Source organism: Aethalodelphis obliquidens, unplaced genomic scaffold, assembly GCF_003676395.1.
Source record: "Aethalodelphis obliquidens isolate GAN/ISIS:26980383/991018 unplaced genomic scaffold, ASM367639v1 scaffold8, whole genome shotgun sequence".
Lineage (NCBI taxonomy): Eukaryota > Metazoa > Chordata > Mammalia > Artiodactyla > Delphinidae > Aethalodelphis > Aethalodelphis obliquidens.
The window spans coordinates 51,079,914-51,107,906 of NW_020837952.1; the positions used below are offsets into that span (position 1 = coordinate 51,079,914).

Genomic DNA, 27,993 nt, shown 5'->3' on the forward strand with positions numbered 1-27,993 from the left:
AACAACAAGGACCTACTGTACAGCACAGGGAACTATTTATACTCAGTATCTTGTAATAACCTATAATGGAAAAGAATCTGAAAAAGAATATATATATATATATTCAGTTTTGCTGTATACCTGAAACTAACACAAAACTGTAAATCAACTATACTTCAATTAAAAAAAAAACACACAAACAGACAAAAAAGAATACTAGGCTTACTACATGTCTCATAACCCCATACTAATATATCACCCCTTTTCATCTTTACATCTCCTCTATAGAGTGATTACTGCCCCACTTTCTCAGATGACGACAAGGTGGAGAAAGGGTAAGTGGCCCAGCGACAGCCCTGCAGCCTATTCCACAGTGGGTACTCTGCAGGTTGCTGGGTGAATGGGCGATTCCCAGGTACGAGCCCTAGAGCGATGGTGCCAACAGACAGACTACTTGGACAGGGGCCAGCTGCCTCAAATTTAATCCCAGAACGCCTCGGGTTGACCAGCCGCAGCAGTGCACAGAGACAAGAAAACACTTCCAGTCCTCGGACTTGGGTCATGCAAGGAAATCAAACAGCCACTGGCCTGAAGTTAAGAGAGGTCTGGCTGGAAGGCGGTAATTCTAAACTTGAGATCTTCTTCCCCAGAGCAACTGTTTTTCCTTCCTCAATCCATCCTAATCCTCCAAAATCAACCTTAGCATTCATCATTCTTAGTACCCTCTCTCTGCCTTCCTCTGCCTCATTTTTCACTGCAGCCAGCTTAGCTATGGCAAGCTCAATACGCTAATACACGGTGGCCCCCCCACCCCGTCTTCCTCAAAAGATGTGCAATCTGACACCTCTCTAAGTATTATAAAATGTTTTAAAACTTGAGTTATGTGCTACTCCTTTTATGCAAATGCTACAGATTGCCTCTGGAACACACATCATTTCCCCATATGGATGGCAGGTTTTCTCTTGGTTTTCCTCCTCTCCTTTAGGGTTCTTCTTTTAAGTGCACGCAGCTCCCAATTCAAAAATTCAGGCTCTGCGCCTGCTGCTTCAAATTCACATGTTCTTTCAAGGGGAGAACGTTATATTCAGGGTCTCTGTTCTGGAGTTAGCCCTCAAAAACGCACTTAATTGAAAGAGGGCTCACACAGATTAATCCTATAGAATCATTATCTCACGTAAAATACTTTCCTGGGAAAATACATTCAGGTGGGAACTCAGCCCCAAGTCAGAAGAAAGAACCTTGGACTGAGAGTAAGACAGACACGAGTTTGAATCTCAGCTCTGTCGTATTGAGCTGTGGGATTTGGGGCAAGTAAGTGACTCATCTGTACGATTCTTAATTTTCTGATTTATAAAACAGACTGAACAATATTCACCCTGTGAGACTTTTGTCAAGATTAAGTGACACCATACTTGGAACACCATTCCCACCCAACTGATCTGGAATATGCCATTTCATCCTTTGGGGTCCTGGTCACAGGACCAGGACCCCAAAGGATGAGATGTGTTTCCTGTCAATCCCAGAAAGGGATCAGTACATTCTGGGCAGCTGTTTCTCTAGCAATGGCGTGGTCCCTGTTGCTTGCCTACCCAGCATCCGGTTTACTCTTTCTAACTTGCATGTGAGTTTCCACTCCCCATTCTCCAGGGCTCTAAGTAGGGGAGGGACGGAGGGAGGACTGTGGAGAGGGCCAGCCTGGGTGGATGTGAGGGCAGAAGATGAGGAAGCAGCAGAATCTGGATATCAAGATTCAGCTCAGACCTCCTATAGAGATCCCTCCGAGATACAGGCTGCGTCACGCTCCCAACTAGACAGGGCTCCTGCAGCCGCCCTCAGCCCCCTTTACTTCCCTGCTTCACAGCACTTAGCAGGCTGCACTGGGATTTTCTGTTTCCTTACTGGTTAATTCTAAATAGTCTGTGACCTTCCCAAGGGCAGGAACCATGGGCTTACTCAGCCCTGGGCTCCAGTAACTCTCACAGACCTGAGGACTGGACCCACTGCTTGCCACTTCCTGGCCATCACCCACTGTTTCTGACCAGGGCTTCCTTCTCTAACAGACAGTCTATAAAGACTCAAGGGCTAGACACGATTTCCTGGAATCCCGCGCAATCTCCCGGCTCTAAGCCAGCACACAGCTTCTTTGCTGGTCTCCTGACTCTGCGCTCCTGGTGAAGGAATAAAAAGCCGCTCCTCTGGGTCCTTCTCTTTTAATTTAAGACTCAGCCAGGGAAGCCTGAGTCATCAAGGTTTAGGACTGAAGAGAAAAAAATGGAGGTCTTTGAAACATAAAAGACTGAGGTAAGGTCAAGTGCATTTCTAGGGAGCACTCAAGGGGCCTGGCTGAGAACCGGGCCAAGAATAATGGCCTCCATTTTATCAAGGATTTTGTAACTGAGCCTGAGAGGTTAAGTGAGTTACTCAAGTCCTTCAGCTGGTAAGAGGTAGAACTGTCAGAATTTACAGGATTGCTTGGCTCCAAAAGCCTAGATACTTCTCGTGCCTCCTCAGTGAAACCACTCCTCCCCTTAGATGTTCTCTTAACCTATACTCAGCACAAAGCTGTCAGCTGACACCCAGGGCAGGCTAGAGGCCAAGGCTGGTAAACTCCTCTCTGGCACGAAGTGGGAGCCTGTGTGCAGCTACACCTGAGCCCTATGTTATCAGGAGGGAGCTGTGTTTGTTACCAAATGTGTTTTTATGCCACTTCAAATGTAATTGGAAAGGAAATTAAACATTCTTTGAATTAGGTGAGAGTTGCTATTTCCACGAAAGGCAAGATAAACGTTCTGGAACAACTCGATGAAATGAAGTTCCTAAAAAAAAAAAAATTGGCTGTCGGACTGGGCATGGGTGAGATGACTATATAAGAGTGAGGGAAATGCAAAAGTCCAGGACTGCCCTTCACTTGCCTTATGGCAGTCCTTAAGTTCCTGCTCAACTTGAAAGGACCCCAAGAACTATAGAGGACACAGATGGAGGGTCACTTAAGTGACCTTACAGCACAATCGGCCACAAAAAACCCTGGCCCTCGATTTGCCCCAAAGGACAGTCAAGGTTAATAGAGTTTTGTAAGTCTTGCTTAAATTGACGTTTTCTATCAGCTGACCCAGCACAGGTCCCTGTGGATCCCACAGGTGAGCTTCTTAGATTGGCTACCCTTTGGGGCAACAGACTGTGAGTTGATGGAGAGCAGAGCTCAGGGTACCCTGGATACTCCTCAGGGAGGGACATAATAACTAGCAAACAGGAGGTTCCTTCATAGATGTTGAACACAATGAAAAAAAGTGGGGGAGGAAGAGAAGAAAGAAAATTAAAAAGAAAGAAAACAACAAAGATACACCTTTCCCTGCAATCTGAGGCCCAGGTTGGCCTGGAGGGACCTACAGAAGAGCTTGGACCAGCTCTTCATCAATGTCCAGACCCTGATATGACCCAGAGGGTGGTGCTCAGGCCTTCCAGCCTCTCTCCCTCATCCCCTAAGCCTCTCCCCACCTCCAGGGCAGCTCCCCTTTCATATATTGCCTGTATTTTAGGGTTCTGTGTCAGATTTTGTTAGATAAGCTATCAGTGATAAAATGACTTATTTTTTAGGTTTATCTAAGAAGATATGGATTAAACTTGGTTTAAATCTATCTTCATGGTTTTGTCATTTGATGGAAACTCCTCTATTCACATATAGAAGAGGCTGCCAAAGGGGGTTCACAAATTATTTCGTTTGATAGGTTCAAAGTGACAATAATTAAGCAACACTAAGCAATGCCCAAGAGGCACAGCCATCTGCTACACCAGCACCTAAACGCTACGTGACCAATGGCTTTGTCTGTTTAGTTTCCTGCGGCATCACTAGGACCTGTAACAGTATCTGGCATATAGTAATCACTCAATAAACACGGCAGCATGAACACATTGGTGTGTACGTGGTGGGCAGATGGGACATACACTTGGAGACCAAGCTTTGTTGGCATCTACAAAACATAGAAGTTGAAAGTTTGCAAATGAAGAGTTTCCTCTAATTTATGAAGCTTTTTCTTTTCCTTTTTGTGGCTGCCAATTTAGAGGTGCTCAGAAATCATGCCAAATATACTGGCTTATGACTGGTTTCTTTAATGAAACTCATACTAATCCTCCTAAAAACAATCAGCTTCATAGGACACTCGCCAAGGTCCCTCCACCCCCAGATTTTTCTTTTTAATTTAATTTATTTGTATTTAATTTTGGCTGTGTTGGGTCTTCGTTGCTGTGTGCGGGCTTTCTCTGGTTGTGGAGAGCGGGGGCTACTCTTTGTTGCAGTGTGCAGGCTTTTCATTGTGGTGGCTTCTCTTGTTGAGAAGTACAGGCTCTAGGCGCGCGGGCTTCAGTAGTTGTGGCTCATGGGCTCTAGAGCGCAAGCTCAGTAGTTGTGGCGCACAGGCTTAGCTGCTCCGTGGCATGTGGGATCTACCTGGACCAGGGTTCAAACTCGTGTCCCCTGCACCGACAGGCGGATTCTCAACCACTGCGCCACCAGGGAAGCCCCAGATTTTTTTTATTGTGGTAAAATATACATACAATTTACCATTTCAACCATTTTTAAGTGTATAGTTCAGCGCCCTTAAGTACATTCACATTGTTGTACAACCATCATCATCTCCAGAACTTTTTCATCATCCCATACTCAAACTCTGTACCCATTAACTCCATATTCTCCCCTCACCCCAGCTCCTAGTAACCTTTATTCTACTTCCTGTGTCTATGAATTTGAGTATTTTAGTTATCTCATATAAGTGGACTCATACAGTATTTGTCCTTTTGTGTTTGGAGTGTTTCACTTAGCATGTCTTCAAAGGTCATCCACGTTGTAAGCTGTCAGAATTTCCTTCCTTTTTCAATAAGGCCTGCCAAGGTTTTTAGTTGCACTGATTTTTGTGGAAGTTTACTGTTTTTCTTTTTGATATGAAAATAAGATTTGAGGGCTTCCCTGGTGGCGCAGTGGTTGAGAGTCCGCCTGCCGATGCAGGGGACACGGGTTCGTGCCCCGGTCCGGGAAGATCCCACATGTCGCGGAGCGGCTGGGCCCATAAGCCATGGCCGCTGAGCCTGTGCATCTGGAGCCTGTGCTCCGCAACGGGAGAGGCCACAACAGTGAGAGGCCCGCGTACTGCAAAAAAAAAAAAAAGACTTGAGCTTTTAAGTCTCCTGTGCCACTGCCTAGTCAAACAATGCCATTTGTTATGAGGACACATGGCCTGACGTCAATCTGTCACCATTTGCCCACTGGTAGCTGGTGGAGTGCTTTCTGCAGGAAGTCATCCACGTCTCAATTTTTGACCAATTACATCCAAGCCCTAGATTGTAAAATAGGTGTTACTTCAAGTTTACAATATGGTGCCAAAGTGTTTTCCCAATTTGGCTGTATACATTTACACTCCCATCAACACTACAGGAGAGTTCCTACTGTTAAATGAGACTTCATTAGTACCACTTTTTCAATTATTTGTGGTCTTAATTTTCACTTCCCTGATTAACAAAGAGGTTGTACATCTTTTCAAGTGTTTATTGGCCATTTTCTTTGCAATTCTGTGAAATGAATTCATATTTTACACATTTCTCTTCAAATATTTTGTATACTTTGTTTACTAGTCCTTAGTTGTATATGTTGAAACTATTTTTCTTTTCTCTTTTTGATGCCACTTTGATGGAGTTATTAATTTCAACGTGGCTGAATTCACTGACCCTTTCATTTATGATATATGCTTTTGGTGTTTTCCTTATTCTAAGGTCATAGGCTAATTTCCTAATTTTTAAAAAATCAACATTTAATTTGGCCTTTCACTTTGAAGTCTCTAATCCATCCGAGTAAGTTTTGTATATGGTGTGAGACAGGGACCCATTTTCAGTTTTTCCTGATTATCATACATAATCAGGCGTCTCAACACCATTTACAGAAAATTACATCCTTTCTCCAATGGCCAGCAATGCCACCTTGTCATGTATCAAATTTCCATAAGTGTGTGGGTGTTCATGGGCACCCTACTGTTTTCTTTTAATTACTTAGCAGAACCCTAAGCAAATGCTCGGCAAAAGTTTGCCGTAGGTTTTCAGTAGATTCTGTTCATACGAGGTTTTGTCACAAATGAATATTTAATTTTATCAAATAATTTTCCTGCATCTATTTAGATAATCAGATGGTATTTCTCCTTTAATCTATTAACGTGCTAAATGACACTTGTGGATTTTTTTCAATGTTAGATCACTCTTGTATTTCCCGGAATAAACCCAACTTGGCCATGATGTATGATCTATTTTATACATGGCTGGATTCAGTCTGCTAATATTTTGCTTAAGATTTTTACATCAGTATTCCTGAATGAGATAGGCCTGTAATTTTCCTTTCTTGTAATCTCCTTGTCTGGGTTTGGTATCAAGGATATCCTGGCCTCACTGAATGAGTTAAAAAGTGTTCCTCTTTTCCTATTCCTTGGAAAAGTTGACTAAAAACTGGAAATACCTTTTGATTAAAAAAAAAAATTGGTAGAACATCTTCTTCTCACTATCTATCTAGGGGTACTATTTTCTTTGTAAGAAAGTTTAATGACTAGAAAATAATCCAGACTTTATATTTTTTTAAGTCAGTTTTGATAAACTATACATTTATAGGAATATGTTCCTTTCACAGTTTTCAAATATATTGACATAATATTGTTCACAGTATTCTCTTATTATCTCCTATAACTCTGCTTTATCTCCTAGAGAGAAAGTTCCACATGTGAGAGGCTTTTGTTTGCTTTAATCTTTGTTGTATTCCTAGAACTTGGAAGAATCACTGGGCTCAAAAACATTAAGAGATTGAGTAAATGAATCTGCATTTATATCTTCTTGGTGAACTTTTTGTTTTTAAGTTGTGACCATCTCTGTACCTACCAATGCTTTGTCTGATATCAAGATAGTCACCCAGTTTTATCTGGGATGATATCTGCCTGATATTCTTTTCCCATAATTTTACTGTCAACCTTTCTGGGTAGTTTTGTATCAGGCATGTCTCTTATCAATAGCATATGTTGAATATTGCTTCCTAGTCAATCTGACAACCTATCTTCTCACTGGCAAAATTAGTTTATTTGATTATTGATATAGCTGGACTTATTTATATCATTTTGATTTCTTGTTCTCTATTTCCCCCTACTTTTTCTATGCTCTTATTTATTTTTCTTTTCTTGCATCTAATTCTTCTTTTAAACGATTGAGGTATTTTGGTTGGTTATCTTGGTTTTTCTTATTCCATTCCATCCCACCCATTTTTTCCAGTTCTTTTAGAGCTTAGAGCTTAGAGCTTAGAGCATAAGCTTAGAGCTTATGTTAGCGTGCATACCTAGCTTAGCAGCTAAATTTAATATCTCATCCCCCTCCTCAACAAAGCAATGACCTCAAGGAGTACTTTAATTCTCATCACTTCCCTCCTGACTTACATGATGTCACTGCCTGATAATTTAGGTATAATGTTTTTAAACAAACAAATTACATTATTATTACTACTACTGCTATCATGTAGAAACTGTTCAGAGTTTCAATACATTTCTAATTTGTTTGTTCAACATTCCTTTTTGAATCTGAAATCATTTTCCAAAGGATTCCAAAGTACATTTTCCTTTGGACGTTTCTTTGCATAAGTATTTTGGTGGTAAATTCTCTTTGTTTTTACTCATCTTGATATTCCTCTCTCATGTTTGAAAGATTGTTTTGCTAGGTACACAGTGTGTTGTTACTGTCTCTCAGAACACTGAAGATATTCTTTCTACTCTTTTCTGGCTTCTGTCATGGGAACTCTCATCACACATGTGGAATTTCTTTGTAGAGAATCTGTCTTTTCTCTTTGGCTATTTTTAAAATCAGCTTTCTTTAGGGTGCTGCAATTTCACTACTGTAAGTCTAAATATGGCTTTCTCTTTACACTGCTTGGTAAACACAATCCTTCTTGTATCTATGGATACCTTTTAACAGTTCTGAAAAATTCCCATTCACCACCCCCATCCAATGATGCCTCACTTCCAATTTTCTCTTTATCTCCTTCTGATAATCTAATTAGACATATCCCAATACCTTAACTTCCCTTTATTTTTCTACCTCTTTTTTTTCAGTGTGCGTGTTTTGGGTAATTTCCTTAGATATTTCTTCCTGTTCACTAAGTCTCTCTTCAGCTGGGTCTAATCTACTGCTTAACACATTTATTTAATTTATAATTTCAATAATTATATTTTTCACTTCTACAAGTCCTAGTTGATCTAAATAGGCCTATTCATCTTTGAGAATCTCTTGTTCCTCTAACCTACTTTCAATATTCTTTTTTTATTTTTTATACAATACAAATGCTTATGTTTCATGCCTGATGAGTCTAATACTTGTAGTCTTTGAAGTTTAATTCTATGGTCAGTTTCTGCCCTCTCTCATGGTAGCTTACTTCCTTGTGTGTTCAGTGATAACTGACTGAGAACTCATTTTTCTAGAAACTCCACCTAAAGGATTCTGTCTTGTTTTTGAGAGTCTTGTTTTTGAGAGTATTCTTCAAGATCAGATTTCTGTTTGTTTCTCCCAGGGATCTGGAAATTTTTCATTTTTTTCTTTGTATTTCTGCCCTACACATATAATTTTAGCTCCCCAAATAATATGAGCACAGGCTTGAAATTAGGAGTTCTCAGGAGAAACATTTCTCCCTTATTCCACAAAAGCAAAGAATGAAACAGGCAACAATCTCTGTTGTTTCCTCCTATACTATGGGTTTTTAAACTGTTTATCTACCGAGGATATCACTCTTCATGGATCCTGACTTTATGCCAGGGTCTTCTAATTGTGTTTTTCCGTGTTGGGGCCCAAGTTCCCACACATAGCATTTCAACAGAATGGCTATACGTATGGGTTGCCTGATTTTGATTTAGGCCTATTATCCCAGTGCAATCCACGGTAGCATTCCCTTGTTTGCACAATAATTATACAGCTATCTACATTTATACAAGGCTCCCAGACGCCAAGGATAAGCAAATATCCAGCAAATGTCAGATGCAGCTGCTTTTTGCTTATCATCCTGGAGTCACACTTTATTACTGTTTTTTGGCCTCTGTTTATTACTTCATTTAATTTATGAACTGATCAGCTATGCTTTCAAAACATTAAAAAAAATTTTATGCAGCATTTTTAGGTGTTCTTTATAGGGTTGGTTTTATTTTCCTCCCCTTTGAACTTCTAGTTTATGATATTCTTGGAAATATTCCTGTGCATTTCATCTGTTTTCCTTATGTCTAACAAATACATGACATATTGAAGGAATTTCATAAATGCCGATTTAAAGAATGAATAATGCAGGTACTTCTGTTTTAAATATTTTGCAATGAACTTCAAGTGCTTTAAAAAACAGTTCTTTATTTTTGACTCTGTGATTTCACTCCTGAGAAGGTGTGAACTTTGAGCTGTTCAATATTTATATTTGTGAAAGTTTGAAAACAACTAAGGTAACCAGAATGGCTAAGCAATGGAAGAATACAAAATTCCATGTAAATTGTGACTATAAATAAGACATAATAGGTACATAATGCGGATATGGACCAGAAACCAATAAGAGAAGCCTGACTTGTTAGAAAAGCAAGGTTTGGGTCCCTTTTTCCTTTTTATAACTTGCAATTATTGTTACCACATCGTCACCTGGGCAATGGGTATAAATTTTAAATGAAACAAACTCTCTATGGATGCATGTATCTAGTTCTTCTCTTACAGCCAGAGGGCAAACACACTTGGTGTCAGACAGACCTGGGTTCAAATCATTCATCTGTCATTTAATAGCTGAGATCAGTTTTTCATTCTTTCAACCCTTCGCGACTACAGGTAGGGAATGCTGACACACCCCTTAACTCTGGGCTCAGCCACACGGTTACTTTGGCACATAGGATGTCAGTAAAAAGGACTCGGGTTTCCTTGTGTGCCCTAGGGCTTCCTTTTCCACCTCTGCTTTGCCATGAGAACGAGCTAGACTGGCCTGCTGACAGGACACAGGAGACACTGGAGGAGAACCAAGTTGCCCTAGCCACAGCCACCCCATCTGAAGCTGACCACAGACATTTGGCTAAGCCAGTGAATATCGGACAACCATCCAGTCAACCTGTGGACTCATCAACTAAATACATGGTTGATGATTTAAGCCCCTATTAGAATAGTTTGTTACGCAGCATTATCTGTGGCAGTAGGTAATTGATACACACACCCCTTCTTCTTTGTCTATCTCCTGTCAGGCCTTACCACTGTGTTTGGTACTTAGAGACCAATGATAAAGGCTTTTCTGTCACTGTCCTTTCTCCCTGCTGGCATCTCACCTCATCCACAACTATCATAGCATCTGTCATCTTTTTTTACATTTATTTCCTTACATGTTTCTCTGCTCCTCTCTGCCAAGAATGATTTGAAAGTAGAAAAGAAGTTATTCATATCCATATCTACAGCACCTGGCACAAAGGAGGCCCTCAGTAAATGTTTTCATTTGAATTAAATGACTGGATTTGGGGAGCCAACATGAACCAAAACAGCCAGCAGCAGGTAGCAGGAAGAGTAACCACACATGCTGGGTCTTGTGCTGGGAGGCCTGATGCTTTCCAGAAAGCCAAAACAGGGCGGGGTGGGGGGGAACAAAACAAAGCATAAAAGCCCATTCTTTCTGCTCTTCTGCACCCTTCTCTCTCTCTCTCTCTCTCACCACACTGCACACAAAGCTCCGAGCCAATCATCCCCCTGAAGGGCGCTGCCCCATCCAGCTTCCCTCTGCCACCGCCCACCAGGGCCTTCCTTACCCTACCTTTAGATCAGACACGTCTCTGTAGCACTGCTCAGAGCGGGTGTGGTCTGACAGCTGCACGTTCCAGAAGCAGGGGAGCTGATACACGAGGAAGGGGTTTTGTTTGATGACAGCGTTGAAAATATCCTAGGGGATAAAAGCCAGAGATACAGTCACAACAGTCAGATGGGCTCAGCTTGTGATGCTGGCTCTTGAGGCACCACATCTCCTGTGCAATCTCTTGAGCCTCCGGCTCGGAGCACAGGCTCACTTGCACTGCAGGGCATCTCCCTTGCCTTTTATCTCTAGAAACCAAGCAGTCATGTTTGGATAGAGAGGGGGGAATGCCCCACACTGACTTGAAGCTCACGGGTCCTGCTGGTCTCAGTGAGCACCGTCCAGCAAAGGGGGCAGACACGGAGCGTCTTTTCCACCCGAGCCAGCATAAAATAAATGAAGTCACTTTTCCGCCCCTCTTCTCACCTCACCGAGGAACCCTGTTGTCATCCATCCTGAGCCTCCTGGAGAGGAAACTGCGTGATGACAGGTTGCTCTCCTTATTGAGGGGCTGAGACAAATGATATATCCTGCTTCAGCAGCATTCCCTGGGGCGCTGGGCAGACTCGATGATGGATGCAACCCGGGATTCCTGCGGGCCAGGGTGCCTGTGCCCGTGCTCCGCATTTCCAAATCCAACTCTGACTTTTCTAGGGAGGGTTTACTTCTTGCCGGCTCTTCTCCAAGCTCTTGCACCAGCCAGGCCACACATATTAACTAGCTGCTGACAGGTGGTGTCGGGAGGTGAATTATGGGCCTTCGCAGAAGGCGATGGCTGAATCAACTATCCTCCATGGACATGGACAGGCAATTGCTAGCTTCTGGGGACACACTCAAGTCATTATGACCTGACTTGAAATATGATGATGGAGGACAATTTTCCCCTCAGGTTTAAAACAGCTACCTGGGTAATTTTTAACTCCTTCATTATACCATATCTCACGTTTGAAAAAGGAAATTAGTTTCTGGCTGCTTGGGAAATACAGAATAACAACAATGCTAAAAAAAATAGTAAACTAACACCACAGTTTCTTGTTTCCTCCACGTTAGAAAACTTTGCAAAAATTCAACAAATCAGACAAATGAATGTTGAACAAAAACAGGGAGTGAGCTTGCTTTTTGGTTAAACAGGAAAGGATAAAATGCAGAGACCTCAGGGAAATCGTCTTTACATTTCAATATGGCCATTTATACCATGGGAAACTCATAATCTAGATGTGTGACCCTGGTAGATTCAAGGGCAAAGGCTCAGGCCTCTGTATTTCTTAGCCAAAATGAGAAATGGGGTTTAAATGAATTTATGTTAATAGTTTGGTGGAGTTCATGGGTTTTTTCAGATTGCCTGGATTAAAAGCTGCTTTCACCAGCCAAGGAGGTTTGTCCCTTCTCTTTAAATGCATTTCCCTTGAGGATGGGGTCATAGTATAGGATCTAAGCAAAAGGCTTTGCTTCAAAAGTTAGATTCTATTTGCCAGAAAGGAAAATGGAATCTTGCCTGGGAAATATGCCTTGGTATTCTGGAATCTCAGGGGGCAGGCACTGGATATTCTACACCAAGATGAAGACTGTGACCTCCTAACACACCAAATTATCATTTACTTATGACTCTTCTTCAATAAACTATGAGCTCTCTGAGGCCAAGGACTGTGTCCTTCATTTATCTCCGTAATCCTATTTCTGAACATATTCCCTGGCACGCGCAGTGTGCAGGGCAAGTCTGCTGAACACGCACACGAACGAACAAGGGGAATGAACTAAGGGGAGTGCTGTCGTCTCAGGCTCGCAAGTACAAGGCCGATCTATCCAAGTAAGCAGTCATACAGATCTGGAAGAATAATGCAGACTCAGCCACTTGCAAGTCTGAGACACAGCAGCGGGGTGCTCAGGAATAACCGTACCTTCTAAGCTGCCTACTTACCTGATCAGCTAAGGATGTGGACAGCATGCCCATCAACTCCCTCTCTGCAGTCAGCCTCCACATCTGCTCCCACTTCATCTTCCGCAGCTTATCCAGAAGCAGCAGGATCACCCCTAGACAACAGTATAGGATGGAAGAGAGGAAAAATACGACAGTAAGAGAGACAGCCAGGCACGCCTGTCTACGTGTTTTGGAGATGAACACATCTGGATTCACCCCAGGCTCTGCCGGGTACTCAGGATGAGACGTTAAACAATCTCTCTGAAATATCCTCATTGTATGGAGAACGTTAACACAGACCTCAGAAGCTGTCCCAAGGACTAAGTGAGACGGGCAAAGGAGCCCAGCGCTCCCTGGAGATGATGGCTGTACAACAACGTCAATGCACCAAACGCCACTGAACTGTACACTTAAACACGGTTAAGACGGCATTTTTATGTTATGCTTATTTTACCACCAAAAAAAAAAGCCTAGCACTGCACCTGACACATAGCACATCACCTGTAAGCACAGATTCTCTCTTATGTTTTTCTCCGGATATATGACAACCTACCTAGGGTTAGCTGATGGATGGTGTTTATACAACATATGCCATTTATCTTTACAGAAACAAAGCAGATCCTCTCTGACTTTATTCTGGGTATGTCTTTGCCAATTTGCTTTATACCTACTGATAAGCCATATGAGCTCGTTGCAGTATTCCTGGTTTCAACAGACTTCTTTGGTCCAACAGAATCAACACAGATGGAAACTATGGTGAAGGCTGTGCTGATGCTGGGTGTTCAAGATGGGGCTCCAAGAGCCTTTGGGTTCATAAGATACTAATAGTCAGAGGCTGCTTCCTCCTCCTTTCCACCTTCTTTTTTTGCGGTTAGTTTTCATGGGGAGGGACCTGAATGAAGGGGGGGATTGTCTAGGAAGGGAAATTGCCCTTGTATACACCTTTGTATTTTTTAAAATGTTAAAAACAACTAAATGTATTATTCAGGTAAAAATAGATTAGTAAAAGTCTAAAAAGAAAAATACATTTTGGCTTAGCTGAATGGCGTAGGAGCAAATGTCTACCACCAGGTCGGGGAGAGCATGCAGAGACAGTACAGAGCACAGAGCACGAACGGCCAAGAGAAGGTCCCTGCAGGCCGCTGCAGTTACTTTGGTGGATGGAACTGTGGCCGTGATGCCCTCCCCAATCAATACTCCTCAGGAAGCTTAGCTCAGCAAAACAGTCAGCGGAGAAAACTCCAGGCAGCTGAAAAATGATCTTAGTTGATACCTAGTGCGTTTTCTAAGACTGCTGGAAAGAAACTGATTCCCCAAATCACACATAAATGTCAACACTGAGACTTTTTTCTACTTATTCCAGTGGCACATACTTGGAGAAAAAGTATATTCACTATTCTTTAAAAAAAAAAGTCATTTATTTATTTATTTTTGGCTGTGGTGGCTCTTGGTTACCGCGAGCGGGCTTCTCATTGTGGTGGCTTCTCTGCGGAGCACGGGCTCTAGAGCGCAGGCTCAGTAGTTGTGGCTCGCGGGCTCTAGAGCGCAGGCTCAGTAGTTGTGGCTCGCGGGCTGTAGAGCGCAGGCTTAGTAGTTGTGGCGCACGGGCTTAGTTACTCTGCAGCATGTGGGATCTTCCCGGACCGAGGCTCGAACCCGTGTCCCCTGCATTGGCGGGCGGATTCTTAACCACTGCACCACCAGGGAAGCCCAAAAGTGTATTCACTATTTAGTGAAAGGTGTTTGTTCAGGGAGAGAGTTGAAATAAAATATATATGGTTATGGGAAGAATAGGATAATACACAGAGATCTGAACTTGTAAGTCAGAAGGGCAAAGCATATTTATTGCATATCTCCCTTGTGCTTTGTTAGGTTTTTTTGCACATCGATAAGGTAAATATTGTCATCCTTAGTTTGCAGGTGGGGAAACTGAGGGGGGCGGGTGGGTCAGACACTTGAACAGTTCACAGTACAAGAGCAGCTCTACGAGATCCGAACTCAGATCTGCCTGACTCCAAAGCTGGTGCTTCTTCAGCTATACCACACAGACCAGAGCCCCAGCAATGCCTCTGGGGAGTTCTGTGACTCAGGCCAAGGCCTTCTCCTTTTCTGACTTTTGGTTTCTACCTGGGTAAAAGGAGGAAAATGCTACTTGCCTTGCAAACTCAGAAAACTGCCACGCCCCCTAGTGGTAGGCTGGTAAATGTTTAACCACCAGCTAGCTCTTCAGGGGAAAAACACCCCAAACCTAGATTTGTAGCGACTGCTGATTGCCATGGTGTAAATACTCTCATTGTGGCCGATTTCCAGCTACTGATGTGATGTCATCAAACAAGCAGTTGGGAAGGACTGAGCACAATTGGCCCTCCTGAGCTAGGGGGAGTTAGGTCCAGCACACCACTGAAAGTGTTCCCCAAACACGGGAGGAATTTTAGAAATAGCAAAATTCACCACAAGGGTATTATTTGATTGCTTCTTTGGGGGAGAAAGGAAAGAAAAATTGACAGTGTTACAAAACAAGAGAATATAGTGACGGATTCAAGAAAATAGATTCCAGTCCCACATATGAAAGAGAATTCCACTAAATCTTATTGCAGAAACTAATGCTAATTAGATTTAGAATTAGGGCTAGATGCTCCAATATATAGAAAAAATGAGGAATGCAGAAACTATAAACAATGACGAAAGATTGAAAGCCTCTGGAGGCATCAATGGTAGATCTATCAGTCTCTGGAGACTGACTGAGAATTGATGCTTTTCAATGGTGTTAAGACTTAGCAAGTCCTAAGTGGCAGATGTGACTCCATACAGTTTGCCAGGCTAGTTGAAAAGAGGTGGGGGGATGGTCCAGAACAGAAGACTAAAGGCAGAAATGTAGGGTCCTTCTCCCAGTTACCCAACCTTCTCCTTTGTGTGATTTTAATTTAACTTTTAGAAGCATGAACTATTTCAAACTAACAGAAAAGTACCAAAACTAATATGACAAATACCTACCATCCTGATTTAATAGATGTTAACATACTGCCACATTTGCTGTTCATAATAAAATGTCACAGGTAAATGAGAAGCTCCACCATCTCACTGTAGCCCTCCCTCTCCCAAGGGTAACCAGTATCCTGGAGTGACTGGGTTTCATTTCCCTGCATGTTTTTTTTAATTTGTATTCTCTATGCATATATTAATAAACAATATATGGCATTTTCAGTATGTTTCCCAGTGCATATTTTCTACTCTAACTTACCTTTTCACCCAACGTTACGGCTTTTAAGAGTTAACCATGTTACGGTTTCAGCATCTAGTTTATTCATTGTAATCACTTTATTCATTCCTTGTATAGCTGCACCACAGTTTACTTATGCATTCCGCTGCTGAAGGACATTTTGGCTGTTTCCCACGTTTCTGTTCTTATAAACAATGCTGCAATAAACATCCTAATCCCAATTCATTGGGCACACTTCCGAGCGCTCAGCTGGGGTACAGCCTCCCATGTTGTACAAGGATTGCTGTGTTGATGGTGCTATTTGTCTTGAAACATCTTGAATTGCCTCATCTTCCTTTTCTCTTACAAATTAGGCCATCACAGAGACTCATGGAGTCTACATTTAAAGTGCCTTTCACATCTCTTCTTTTACTCACTCAGTCAACAGTTATTTGTTGAGCACCTACTATGTGCAACCTAACTGAAATTTGTTTTTTAAAAAAATTGATGGGGGTAACATTGGTTTATAACACTATATAAAATTTCATGTGTACAACATTATACACACATAGATACAGAGAATAGAGTCGTGGTTATCAGAGGGGAAGGTGGAGAGGGTGAAATGGATAAAAGGGGTCAACTGTAGGGTGATGGATGGAAACTAAACTTTTGGTGGTGAGCACACTGCAGCGCATACAGATGTTGAAATATAATGTACACACAATTCATTTTAGAGGCACCTTTTGAGTAACTCCTACAGTTCTATTCACTGGGTTAACTGGGGACTCAGCAGTTCGTAAAACACAGTCCTTGTTCTTGGGGAGCAAGGCCTAACAGGGAAGGGAGATGGGTAACCAAGAAAATGGAAAACAGTGACAGAGAGGAGATGTGTGAAGAACCGTGGGGAGCCGGGGACAGGGGAACTGATTGTGATCTGGGTGTGGAGGGACCATTAGGGAAAAGCTTCCTGAAATAACTGATGTCGAAACTGAAATCTAAAAGAGGCAGAGGATTACCTGCTGAAGGTCAGGCCAGACAGACTTCTCCCTTCAGGGCTGTGAATGTCAATCAGGCAGCAGATCTTTTCTACCGCATTTGAATAGCAGACCTTAAAAGGTAATGACCCATTTCCCTCTCTTCTCTCAAAAAAGACAATTAAAAAGAGGCTGCATAAAGTTGTCTAGCATGGGTGAAAACATTTGTCTTTGCTCATAGATCTATAATTAACCACAGGTTATTTGTGGAATAAATATCCCCGTATCCTCACACTGATGCAGTAGAATGAATTCCAGCAACACAGGCATTTTTGTAGCTATCACAGAAGGGAGCTGTATGTAACATGAAAACTGTGCTGGACTTGGAAACGTAAGTCCTGGGTTTGAGGCCTGATAGGATCACTTATTGCAATATCTCTTTAAAAAAGTCACTGGGATCCTGAGCCCCAGTTCCTTATTTGTAATAAGGGGACAATCCCACATTAGCTCCAAGATGATTATAAGAGCTTAAAAATTATATCTTTAAAAGCATCTGGTATATGCCATGATTTATTATTTCCTATCTTGAAGTAAAGATTCTATGACATCAAAAAAAACCCAAAAAAAACCGTACTGGGCTTCCCTGGTGGTGCAGTGGTTGAGAGTCTGCCTGCCGATGCAGGGGACACGGGTTCGTGCCCCGGTCAGGGAAGATCCCACATGCCACGGAGCGGCTGGGCCCGTGAGCCATGGCCGCTAAGCCTGCGTGTCCAGAGCCTGTGCTCCGCAACAGGAGAGGCGACAACAGTGAGAGGCCCACGTACAACAACAAAAAAAAAAAAAAAAAAAAAGTACTGAGTACAGTAGAAACAGTACTCAATATTGCTGACTTGAGAAATATTCATTGAGAATAAATGTCCAAACCCAAAACTCCTCTATGAGCCTGAACTCACTGGTCTCTCTAAAAATCTCCTTGTGCGTGTAGAATGCACTGGACACTTAAAAATTGTGACATATTGCCAGGTCCATATTGCTTCTTAGTCTTCTGTCAATAGTCACTTAGGGTGTCACCACCAGCATGACTAAGATGTCCCTTGGGGTTATTGCAAGTGGCCACTAAGGGCTACAACCCACAGGAAGAAAAGAAATTGATGGAAAGAAAATCCACCCCAAGAACAATCATGTGAGTAAATTACGTTCTTAAGCAGCTAAGGAGTCTGTTGAACCTGTCAAACATAATCACACGAATATGTACTTACAACAGAATCTGCCTGTTTCTTCAAAGGTTGGGAGTTTGTACCCAGACTGTACAAGAGCTAAAAAAACAACATTCCCAGGGAAACATAACTCTAACTACTTATTGACCTAACTCCTATGGTGCTGGGGAGATACCCTAATTAATGACTGTGAAGGCCTTCGGAAATACGAAGTGGTCCCTAAAAGTTTGTAAATAACAGTTACAGAAACTATCCATTTCTTCATTAAGGTGCCTAATTAACACGCATTAAACTTGCTTGATTCCCACTCGAATTAATACAAATTGTGTGCACACAGGCAATGTGGGAACAAGCTTTTTAAGTGAATCCTACTTAAAATGATGAAAATGGCTCCTTCTGAAATGGGACCCTTTCAAGCTGAAACAACACAGCTTTGGCTTTGGAATAAGTGCCCCCAGACAGACGTTGACACTGCTTCCCTGCTGTCAGGGGGACAGGGGTGCCAAAAAGCTTGACTCTGGCCTTTGCTGCTGCGCGATCTGCCCTTTCCATACTTGCCGCTGGGGTCTGGGAGCATGGCGCAAGCCCTTTGCCCTGGAGGCCAGCACTCTGCACAGAGGCAGCATGCCTTGAATTTGAAAGGCCCTCCCAATGCAGCTGGCTGGGATGCGTGGGGCTCACACAGCCTCACCTTCTCCTGCCGTGCTGGGTGGGAGCTTAAGAGACCAACACTAAATAAATAAATGAATAAATAAATTAAAAATCAAAGGCTGCTCCTGTGAACATCTGGTCCAGAGGAAGGGCGTTGTTTCATCTGTGGATCAGAGGACAATGTTTTTTTTCCCAAACTGAATATGTAGTAACATCTCGGTAGCCAATATGGCAGGGAAAGGAAGCTGGATGTGGATGTGGAGAGAGAAAATAGTGCTTTTTTAAAAAAATGAGCCAGATATTGATTTTTACCAATGCGACTGTAAAAGGGAGAACAGACTAAAAATGGTGACAGTGCTGATGACTGTCACCTACTATTTATGAAGCAACTGCTGTATCCTGAAGACAAGGTGCCTAACCTAGATGACCTCTGACTCTTACGACAAGCCTGCTAGGTCGATGGAATGATCCCCATTTTTGAGATGAAGAAACTAAGGCTCGCACTTAGCTAGTGAGTGGCAAAATTAGTCTCACTCTTAGACCTGTGGTCTTTCAGCCACGCCATGCTGCCTCCTGGTGTGCGTGTGTGTCTGTGTACATGCCCATAGTAAATATGGCGAGACTTTGCTGAATCGGTGGCCTAAAACCAAAACAAGTCAGGCAGCTCCTGGAGGAACAGTAATGTGAATGTGTGGGGAACTCTGTGAAGACCACAGGCCAGAACCAGACTACATGTGTCAGAACCTGGGAGAGACCAAGCGTACAAGGCCAGGAGAGGCAGGTGGCCCTGTGTGACTGCAGCTGCTCACACAGGTGGGCTCTAACCAGGTATAAGGGACCACGGAGTGCAGTCAAGAACTATTTCAATCAGCACACCGTTCCAGAGCTAACTTATATCAGCTCTCCCTCCCACACGGCACAGAAATCCTCTTCTTTCTGCATCTGAGTCCACAACCTCGCAGCCTGTGTTGGACCACCTCTTGCAGGCCAGGAGAACGCCTTAAAACCCTTTCAGCGAATGGACAACCCTAAGCTCATGTTATGAAAACCTGCTGTTTAATAGGAGGTTCTAGCATCGTCTTCTTTCTTTCTTTCTTTCCATGGAGCCAGTTTTCATCCTTCAGCCAAGCTAAAGAATACAGCTAGAACTGAGCTGGTCAATTCTGATCACGCGCTTCCTTAATTCAGAAGAAACTGAGGTCCAAAGTGGCTCCCTGATGTCTTCAGACCAGTTCAGAGCAGGTTTCAGATTAAACCTTTTATTCCTCAAGGCAGTGTTTTCCATGGCCTTCTGCAGGATGCTAATAGGTGTTGTGGGAAGCAGGTAGTTAGCTGTGTTAAATAAGTTTAGTAGATAGCGGGTTAAATAAAGTTAAACAGTGTTGGTTTTAGCAGTGTGCATATGGCGAATCTCAGAGGTGGTTACCAACACCTTCTAGACTTATTTACCAGGCCCTCTTCCCCGCGCCCCTGCTCTCCCCCAGGAAGCTGGTAGAATATTGCTTTTCCCTTCACTTCCACCTGCATTTTCTCAGCTCTCCACCTGCACTGTAAGGGCTGATACACGAAAATGAAGATTTATTCTTTGGTCCTTTAGCATTTCTTGTGGCTTCATTGGCTCGAACCAGAGAAAGAAAACTTTAAGTGGGCACTGAGTGGTTGGCTACACAGGAGGCTCTGGGGAAGATGCCGGCCCTCATCGTGGAAATGTTTATGACAATGACCCACATAACTTCGACTTTCCCCTCTTCTGCTTTGAAGCACTAGAGTCCTCTTCTCATGCATGATGACCCAATAGAAGGTGAGTTTATAGAAGTTCACCTACTTTAAAATCCCCTGATTTTACCTAGGACTCACTTTTGATCATAAAAAGCGAAAGTAGAACCTTTTAATTTATAAGTGTTTTTTTTTTCTCAAAAGCTCTTTATCAGAGAGAGAAGATGGAAATCCTTCCACCTGAAGCCTTCCCTGACTTTGCTGGGATTTCTGAAAGTGCGAATGGATATAGTATAAAGGGCTGCTCAGACCTTATAAAAGGCTGGTCACTCACTCACTCATTAATTCATTCAATAAATGTCCATCAAGCGACTTCTACGTGTCAGGCACTAGGTACACAGAAATGGAAAACACAGTGGTCCCTGCTCTGAAGCATCTGGAGGTGCTGTGGGCACTGAAATAGAGAGGTGTGTTCTGGGCAAGCGAGGTTGGTTCCTTTAAAAGGAGGTGGGTTCAGATCTCATGTCATGGGGAGCGGTCCTTTAAGAGAACAGAATTGTACCATATCTCTTCCTCTCACTGAACAGAACAGTGAGAACATAAAGGCTTTGGTGGCTGGCAAATGCATATTAGCCAAGATTTTTATAAGTAAACTTTTTACTGAAGAATAATATACATTCAGAAAAGTACACAGATCCTAAGTACACAACATGATGAACTTTCACAAAGTGAAATCGCCATTGTAATTAGAACCTGGACCAAGAGACAGAACATCACGAACAGACCAGAATCCCCCTCATATTCACACATACACCCACTGTCCTGCCATTATCCTGAATTCTTACACCACAGTTCAGTTTTATCAGGTTCTGAATTATATATAAATCAAATCATACAGTATTCACCCTTCTTATGACTGGCCTTTTGGCTCAGTATTATTTCTGGGAAGCCCATTTGCATTACTGCACGCTGTTCATTTAATTCTGTATCGTTACCTACGCTATGAATATATCTCACCCTAGTTATCCATTACCTTGCTGACGGACACGTGGGATGCTGCCAGCTTTGAAAGCCGTTGTAAACAGTCTTGAACACGTCTTTTGGCGTCATTTGTATGCATGTCTGTTGAGTGCAAACCTACTGTAGTTAAGGTAGTTATTAAAGGCTCTCCAGCCTGTCTCTTTCAGTTTGAAGAAAGTATTTTATGGATCTGTATAGGGGAAAAATATAGAGTGTCCAAGGGGTTGATCTTAAAACGACCACTGAACAAAAGGGAGCATGTTTTGATGCTCAGAAAAGCCAGAGGTAGATGCGAGAGCCGAGCACAGTGCCACCGAGCCTGCCTGGGGGTCCACAGCCCCACGCGCTTTCTAGCAGGTACTGAAAAATAACTACTCCCTGAACAGAAGTCCGATCTGCTGCCTGGCTTGTTGGAACGGAGATTTTAATTTTTAACAAATCATGAGCCTTCATCTCCCTACCGGCCTGGCTAGATGCTTCACTGCACAGGATGATGTTTCATTTGCTCACCAAGAAGGGAGAGACGGCTCGGATAGCCGGGCAGTGCGGACCAGGTGCACGTGCGCTAGAGCCTGACTGAGCGCCGAGCTAATGGACTGTGGAAGGGCAAGGAGCATTCCTGCCATTTCCAACTTAAACAAAGTGAACCCACATGGAAGGGCACGCTACGTATCTTTTCATCATTCAATCGTTCACGCACACGAGGAACAAGCAGGAGCTGAAAGAACAGGAGGTATGCAGGGGAGGTATGCAGAGCTCACGGCCATCACAGACGGAACTGCCTGGGATCCCTGGTGGCAGATTCCCCGTCGGAAGCACCGCGACAGACTGGAGGGTGGGAGGAAGGAGGGTGCCGTCCTCTCTGCGCACTCTCGAGTCTGTGCAGTGTCTCCGGCGGGGCCTGTCTCCCCTCCCCTGCAGCTTCCTCTGGGCACGGCTCTAGTTCTCACTGGTGTCTGGCAGCATCGCCTCTTCTTTGTATCTTACTATGGGCTGAACTGTGTGCCCCTCTCCCCCAGTTCATATGTTGGAGTCCTAACCCCCACCCAGGACCTCAGGATGTGACTATATTTGGAGGTAGGGTCTTTAAAGAGGTGTTAACTTAAAATGAGGTCATTGGAGGTTCCTAATCGAGTAGGACCAGCATCCTTATAAGAAGGGGAAACCTGGGCAGACAGGTACAGAGGGACGGCCATGTGCAAACACAGGGACGAGACAGCCATCTCACGAGGAAAGGCCAGAGGCCTCAGAAGGAACCAACCCTTGATCTTGGACTTCCAGCCTCCAAAATGGTAAGAAGATAAGTTCCTGCCATCTCAGCCATCCAGTTCGTGGTCCTTAGCTATGGCGGCCTTAGGAAACTAACACGTATCTCTTGGCCCAGAGCTGGTAACAGCTGCCGCTTCTGCCGGTCTCTGGTGCCTCAGCCTCCTTGCCGACACCTTCAGGGCTCTCTGTCCATCCCATCAACAGTCCCTTCATTAAAATACCTTGAATTACCTGATAAGATGATGGGATCCTGACTAGTGACATGTATGTTGTTTCATTTAATTCCCTGACTGCCTCTGTGAAATTGGGATGGTTACGCTTCTTCTACGTGTAAGGAAGCTGAGGCTGTACAGCTCATGAGCGGCAAAGTTGAAGTCTCCATCGAGGTCTTTCTGACTCCCATGGCAGTGTGGCTGACCCTGCAGGCTTGCAGCAGGCTGAAAGAAGGGGCTGTCTCTCTGAATCAGAGGCCCATGCAGTAGGAAGGACCCCTGGACATCATCTAGGGCAATCTCTTCATCTTCCATAAATGTGGAGACCAGGACTCAGAGAAGTGAGCTGAAGGTCCTGAGGTCGGGATGCTTATGCAAATGGCAGAATAAGGACTTGAACGTAAGTGTTTGGACTCCAGCTTTGATACTTTTTGTTGCTCCCTTAACTAGTTTGAGAATGATAGCAAGAAGAGAGTCACTTCCCAAGTCCCATATTTGGATTACATGGGGATCTGACCACAGAGATTAAAGGTCCCAGCATCAATCCACATGTCAGCTCCATGCTTACTAGCTGCATGACCTTGGTTAAGTGACCTAATTACTGCTCTACGGTTCAGTGTACTCTTCTGTAAAATAGGTATAAATAATAACTCATAGGACTGTGATAAGGATTAAAAAAGATAAAGTAGACCACTCAGCACAGTGACTAACACAAAGGCTAGTTTCAATTAAATAAGTGCTACTGTTATTACCTGGGGCAGATTTTTTTAAAACCCAAACTAAGCTCCTATTCACCTGTAGGCACTGAATCCACCACTCATAAGCTGACCAAAGATAAATGATGACACTGATAGCTAACAAAGCTGGCAGCAACCCACTACTAGGCACCTGCCAGGCCCCAGGCAGGGGCCCCAGGTACTGTGTTAGGGATGCCCATCACCTCTATTCCTTAAAACATCCCAGAAATACTAAGTAACTAAGAAGCTAAGAAGTAAGAAGCCAAACACAGTTTCATCCGGCTCCCAAGCCCATGCATTTTCTAATACCGTTGTTGATAAGATGAAGTAGGACCTGACTAGTACAGGTAATCAGATGCAGAAAAGCACTACGTAACCCAGACTACGCCCGCGACGCCAAGATGCAGTGAGTGTAGATACGTACAGGTGGCCCTGTATCTCACATCCTCTGTACCCACAGTTTCCAACACCATCTACAGCACACAGTTGGTCTGCTCAAGATGGCCATAATGACCTGCACTTGTGTTGAACTGAAGTGAATTCTTTCCGGGGAGTTGGATCTCAATAAGCAAGTGTCCAGAGCAGAGGAGGGGCTGAGATAGCTCTTCTATTCATGCGAATCCCTATCGTACCAAAGCCGACTTCAAGGGGACATTTCAATGGGGTGAGTAGGCAGTTCTGTCTCCTTGTTTCCTAGAACAACCATAGTTCTAGAGAAGGCTTTGGATTTGGTTGAGTGCTGGCCCTGTAGTGCTGTAAAGACTTGGAGGTCTGAGATGAAGATTAATTCTGGATCCATTACTTATTTTCCATAGAACCTGGGGCCCGTGTGCGAATGTCTGTAGACTTCTCTTTCCTAGCCTGTAAAATGGTTATGGTGATATTACATTTTTTTTTTCCCCGCTCAGTCGATACCTGTTGAGAGTCTCCTACGTACCAGAACCCATTCTGAAAGCAGAAATCCTTATCCTTGTGGAGGCTTTACATGAATAGAAGACAGACAATAAGCAAAGTAGGTTAAACATACAGATGATATATGATGATAATGATAGAGCACAGAAAGGCAGGAAGACTCAGGTGGGGGACTTGTTGAAATTTTCAATGGGTGGTTGGCGAAGGCTTCTCTGAGAAGGGGATGTTATTTAAGCAAAGACCTGCGGGAGGCGAGGGAGCATGCCACGCTGATAATGGGGCAAGAACTCCGGCAGAATCAGCTGCAAGTGCAAAGGCCCTGAGCGAGCTGATATGCTGCAGAACGGTGAGGAGTGCCTGTCTCTTGGGCTGCTGTGAACGTTAAACAAGTAAATAATCCATTTGAAGTATCACATTCGTAACAACTGCTCAATAAATGTTAGCTAGCACTATTAACATTATTCCCGTGGGCACACAAAGGGCCCTATCTACTAGAAAGTGAATCTGGCAGGCAAGGAGGCCGTGGTAACCCTTTGGGGTCTGAACCTTCACGAATGAATGTGCTCTCTGCTCTCTGCCCGCCTGATGTGGCAAACCCACAGGCTGCCCCGTTCATGGGAGAGGATTTCCTCCAAATTGGATTAGCGGGGCGTGCACTGAGTGCTGGGGAAAGAGAAGGGAGAACTAAACCCAGCTTTTTTGTGGTGTCAATCATTTTAAAGAATGTGCAAAATGATCCCCGGTTCAAGCTTTTGGGCAAGAGTAATCAGTGTCCTTCCCTTGATGACTTTTCCAGTAACACAGAAAGAAGGATGGGGGCGGGGGAAAGTGGAACCAAGCCCTTTATCCTTTTAAGGAGCTCTTTAATGCAGGGTGAGATGTCTCCCCAGAAACAAATTTCTGCTTCTGTTAAGTGGGGGAGGGGAAGCGTGGTGAGAGCCCTACCTGTCAGCAATTGTTCCGGGGGACTCTTAGGAATCACGATAACCAAAGAAGATCCCAGATGGATGGACTCCGTATTGGGAGGGTGGGGATCAGAAAATAAAGGAATGTGCTGGCCTCCTGGTGTTGGCTTTTAAGGGCATGCAGTCATCCTAAGCTATGCTTACTTTTTTTTCCCCCAGCCCTCTTATAACTGGATCTCTTACGAACAATTATGAATCTCTTTAAAATCATGGAATTATACTTTAAAAACCAACCAACCAACCAACCAAACTCATAGAAAAGGAGATCAGGTTTGTGGTTACCAGAGGTGTGGGATATGGGGAGGGGGCATTGGATGAAGGTGGTCAGAAGATACAAACTTCCGGTTTTAAGATACATAAGTGCTAGGGATGTAATATACAAGATAAATATTGCTAACACTGCTGTATGTTACATGCGAAACTTAAGAGAGTAAATCCTAGGAGTTCTTGTCACAAGGAAAAATAGTTTTTTCTTTTTCTTTTGTATCTATGTGAGAGGATAGATGTTCACTAAACTCACTGTGGTGATCACTTCATGACGCATGTAAGTCAAATCATGATGCTCTACACCTTAAACTTATACGGCGCTGTATGTCAATTATAACACTGGAAGAAAAAAATCATGAAATTCTGAGCTCTAACTGAGCTAAATATGATTTGCTCTTTCTCCCTCTTGCCTCCATTTACCCCCTACCCTCTCCGCCCCTTGTCCTTCCCAGCCTTCTCTTTGAATGCCTTCCTGGACCCTGCAGCACAGCTGGCCACGTGTCTCTTCTCCACCCACAAGCTATTCCCTTAACACTACTCATCTTGCTGCTCGGGGTCTCCTCTTGAGTTCTCCAGGGCAGGAGAACCCATCCCTATGGCAGGCCTGGCAGACAGACCCAGAGAATGCTTACAACTGAGCTGATAAATAAATGAATGAGTTCAGAAATAAGACAGAGGACCTGCCCAGAGGTACCTAACAGAAGTTCAATTAATTAACCTGCTGAATGGCTAATTGGAAAAACGGCTTTGAAACACACAAATAAACTGGTTAAAAACAGATCCTAGAGGCTCTGTACAGTGCAGTTAGCTCGTCCAGGACGGGTGGAGCCAGGACAAATCAGGCCAGGAAGTCAAAACACTGTTCTTGTGTTAAATGACTGTCCATCTCCCAATCATAGCCAGAAGTGTCACAAACTTTGCATCAGGAAGTTCTCTCTGGCCCATCTCCTTAGCCCACTTGCTACCTTTGGGCCAAAGCAGAGGGTTTTGCAAAGAGCTAGGGTCTGAAGTCAGACAGACTTGGGACTGAATCTGGTCTCTGACGCTTCCTGGCTGTGTGACACTGGGACTGTCACTTAACTTCTCTGTTCTAATCTGTGAAATGGAGGCAACGATACAGTTCTTTTCTCCAGAGGCAAGTTTCCCTTGGGGAATATTCTACCCTGTGCAGAATTACTCCTGTGGATTTTTTCCTCAAATACAAGCTTTTTACTTTAATTATACAAAGATTTTGAGGTACCTCTTGGTGATAATTCCAAAAAAGGTAGGAAATGGGGGAGTAGTGTGGTAAGATAAAGCAGTAGAAGGTGCTGGAACGGCCATGCTCCACAGTCCAGAGCCATCTGGAGTATCCCATCTGTGTGTTGACGGAGCCATGCGGGGCCAGAGAGAGGGGCGAGGAGATGATGTAGTGATAAATACCTCTCTAGGAAATACTGAATGATAAGTGAAGGCTACTGGGAGTCTCTTTTGCCGTAGCCATCTAAGTCACAGTTGGAACACACAATTAGGAATGTGTCCCTTGATGTCCTACAATCATATGAACATTTGGAGAGAGGATCAGACATGGGTAGGCAAAGCAAAGCACAGTAATAAATAGCTTATTGACATGCAAGGGGGGGGGGTCCTGTAAAATTATTGATCGAGGAATGATAAATAGGAATTAATCTTACACTAGTCATTATTACTAATTAGTCATGTACAAAAGATCACTGATGTTCTCAGCTAGAGGCTGTCTTTACCACTGTGTTACAGAACAAATCCAAACTCCAGAGCATCCCATCACGGCCCAGGAAGCTCTTGCCTGATTCCCAGTGTCACCTCAAGCTTCTCCTGCCCCTCACCCTGCAGTCAGTTCCAGAACAAGGCGAGCCCGTGCCCCCACGGGGGCTGCTGGGTTCTTGTCTCCAGGCCAGGCCCATGGCCAGCTCCAGTGCACCCTTCGGGTCTCAGCTAAAACATCTCCTCCTCGGGCTTCCCTGGTGGCGCAGTGGTTGAGAGTCCGCCTGCCGATGCAGGGGACATGGGTTCGTGCCCTGGTCTGGAGGATCCCACATGCCGCAGAGCGGCTGGGCCCGTGAGCCATGGCCGCTGAGCCTGCGCGTCCG

The 27,993-nt window shown here is 43.8% G+C and overlaps 1 protein-coding gene across 1 annotated transcript in view; it reads right to left on the reverse strand.

Annotated features, from left to right (window-relative positions):
- Positions 1-27,993, reverse strand: part of LARGE1 (LARGE xylosyl- and glucuronyltransferase 1) — a 587,913-nt gene that overhangs the window by 79,157 nt on the left and 480,763 nt on the right. Inside the window, exons 8-9 of the mRNA XM_027107480.1 lie at positions 12,747-12,859; positions 10,793-10,918 (exon numbers count right to left, since the gene is read on the reverse strand). Of these exons, the coding sequence (XP_026963281.1) occupies positions 10,793-10,918; positions 12,747-12,859 (239 nt within the window). The remainder of the gene's footprint in view (positions 1-10,792; positions 10,919-12,746; positions 12,860-27,993) is intronic.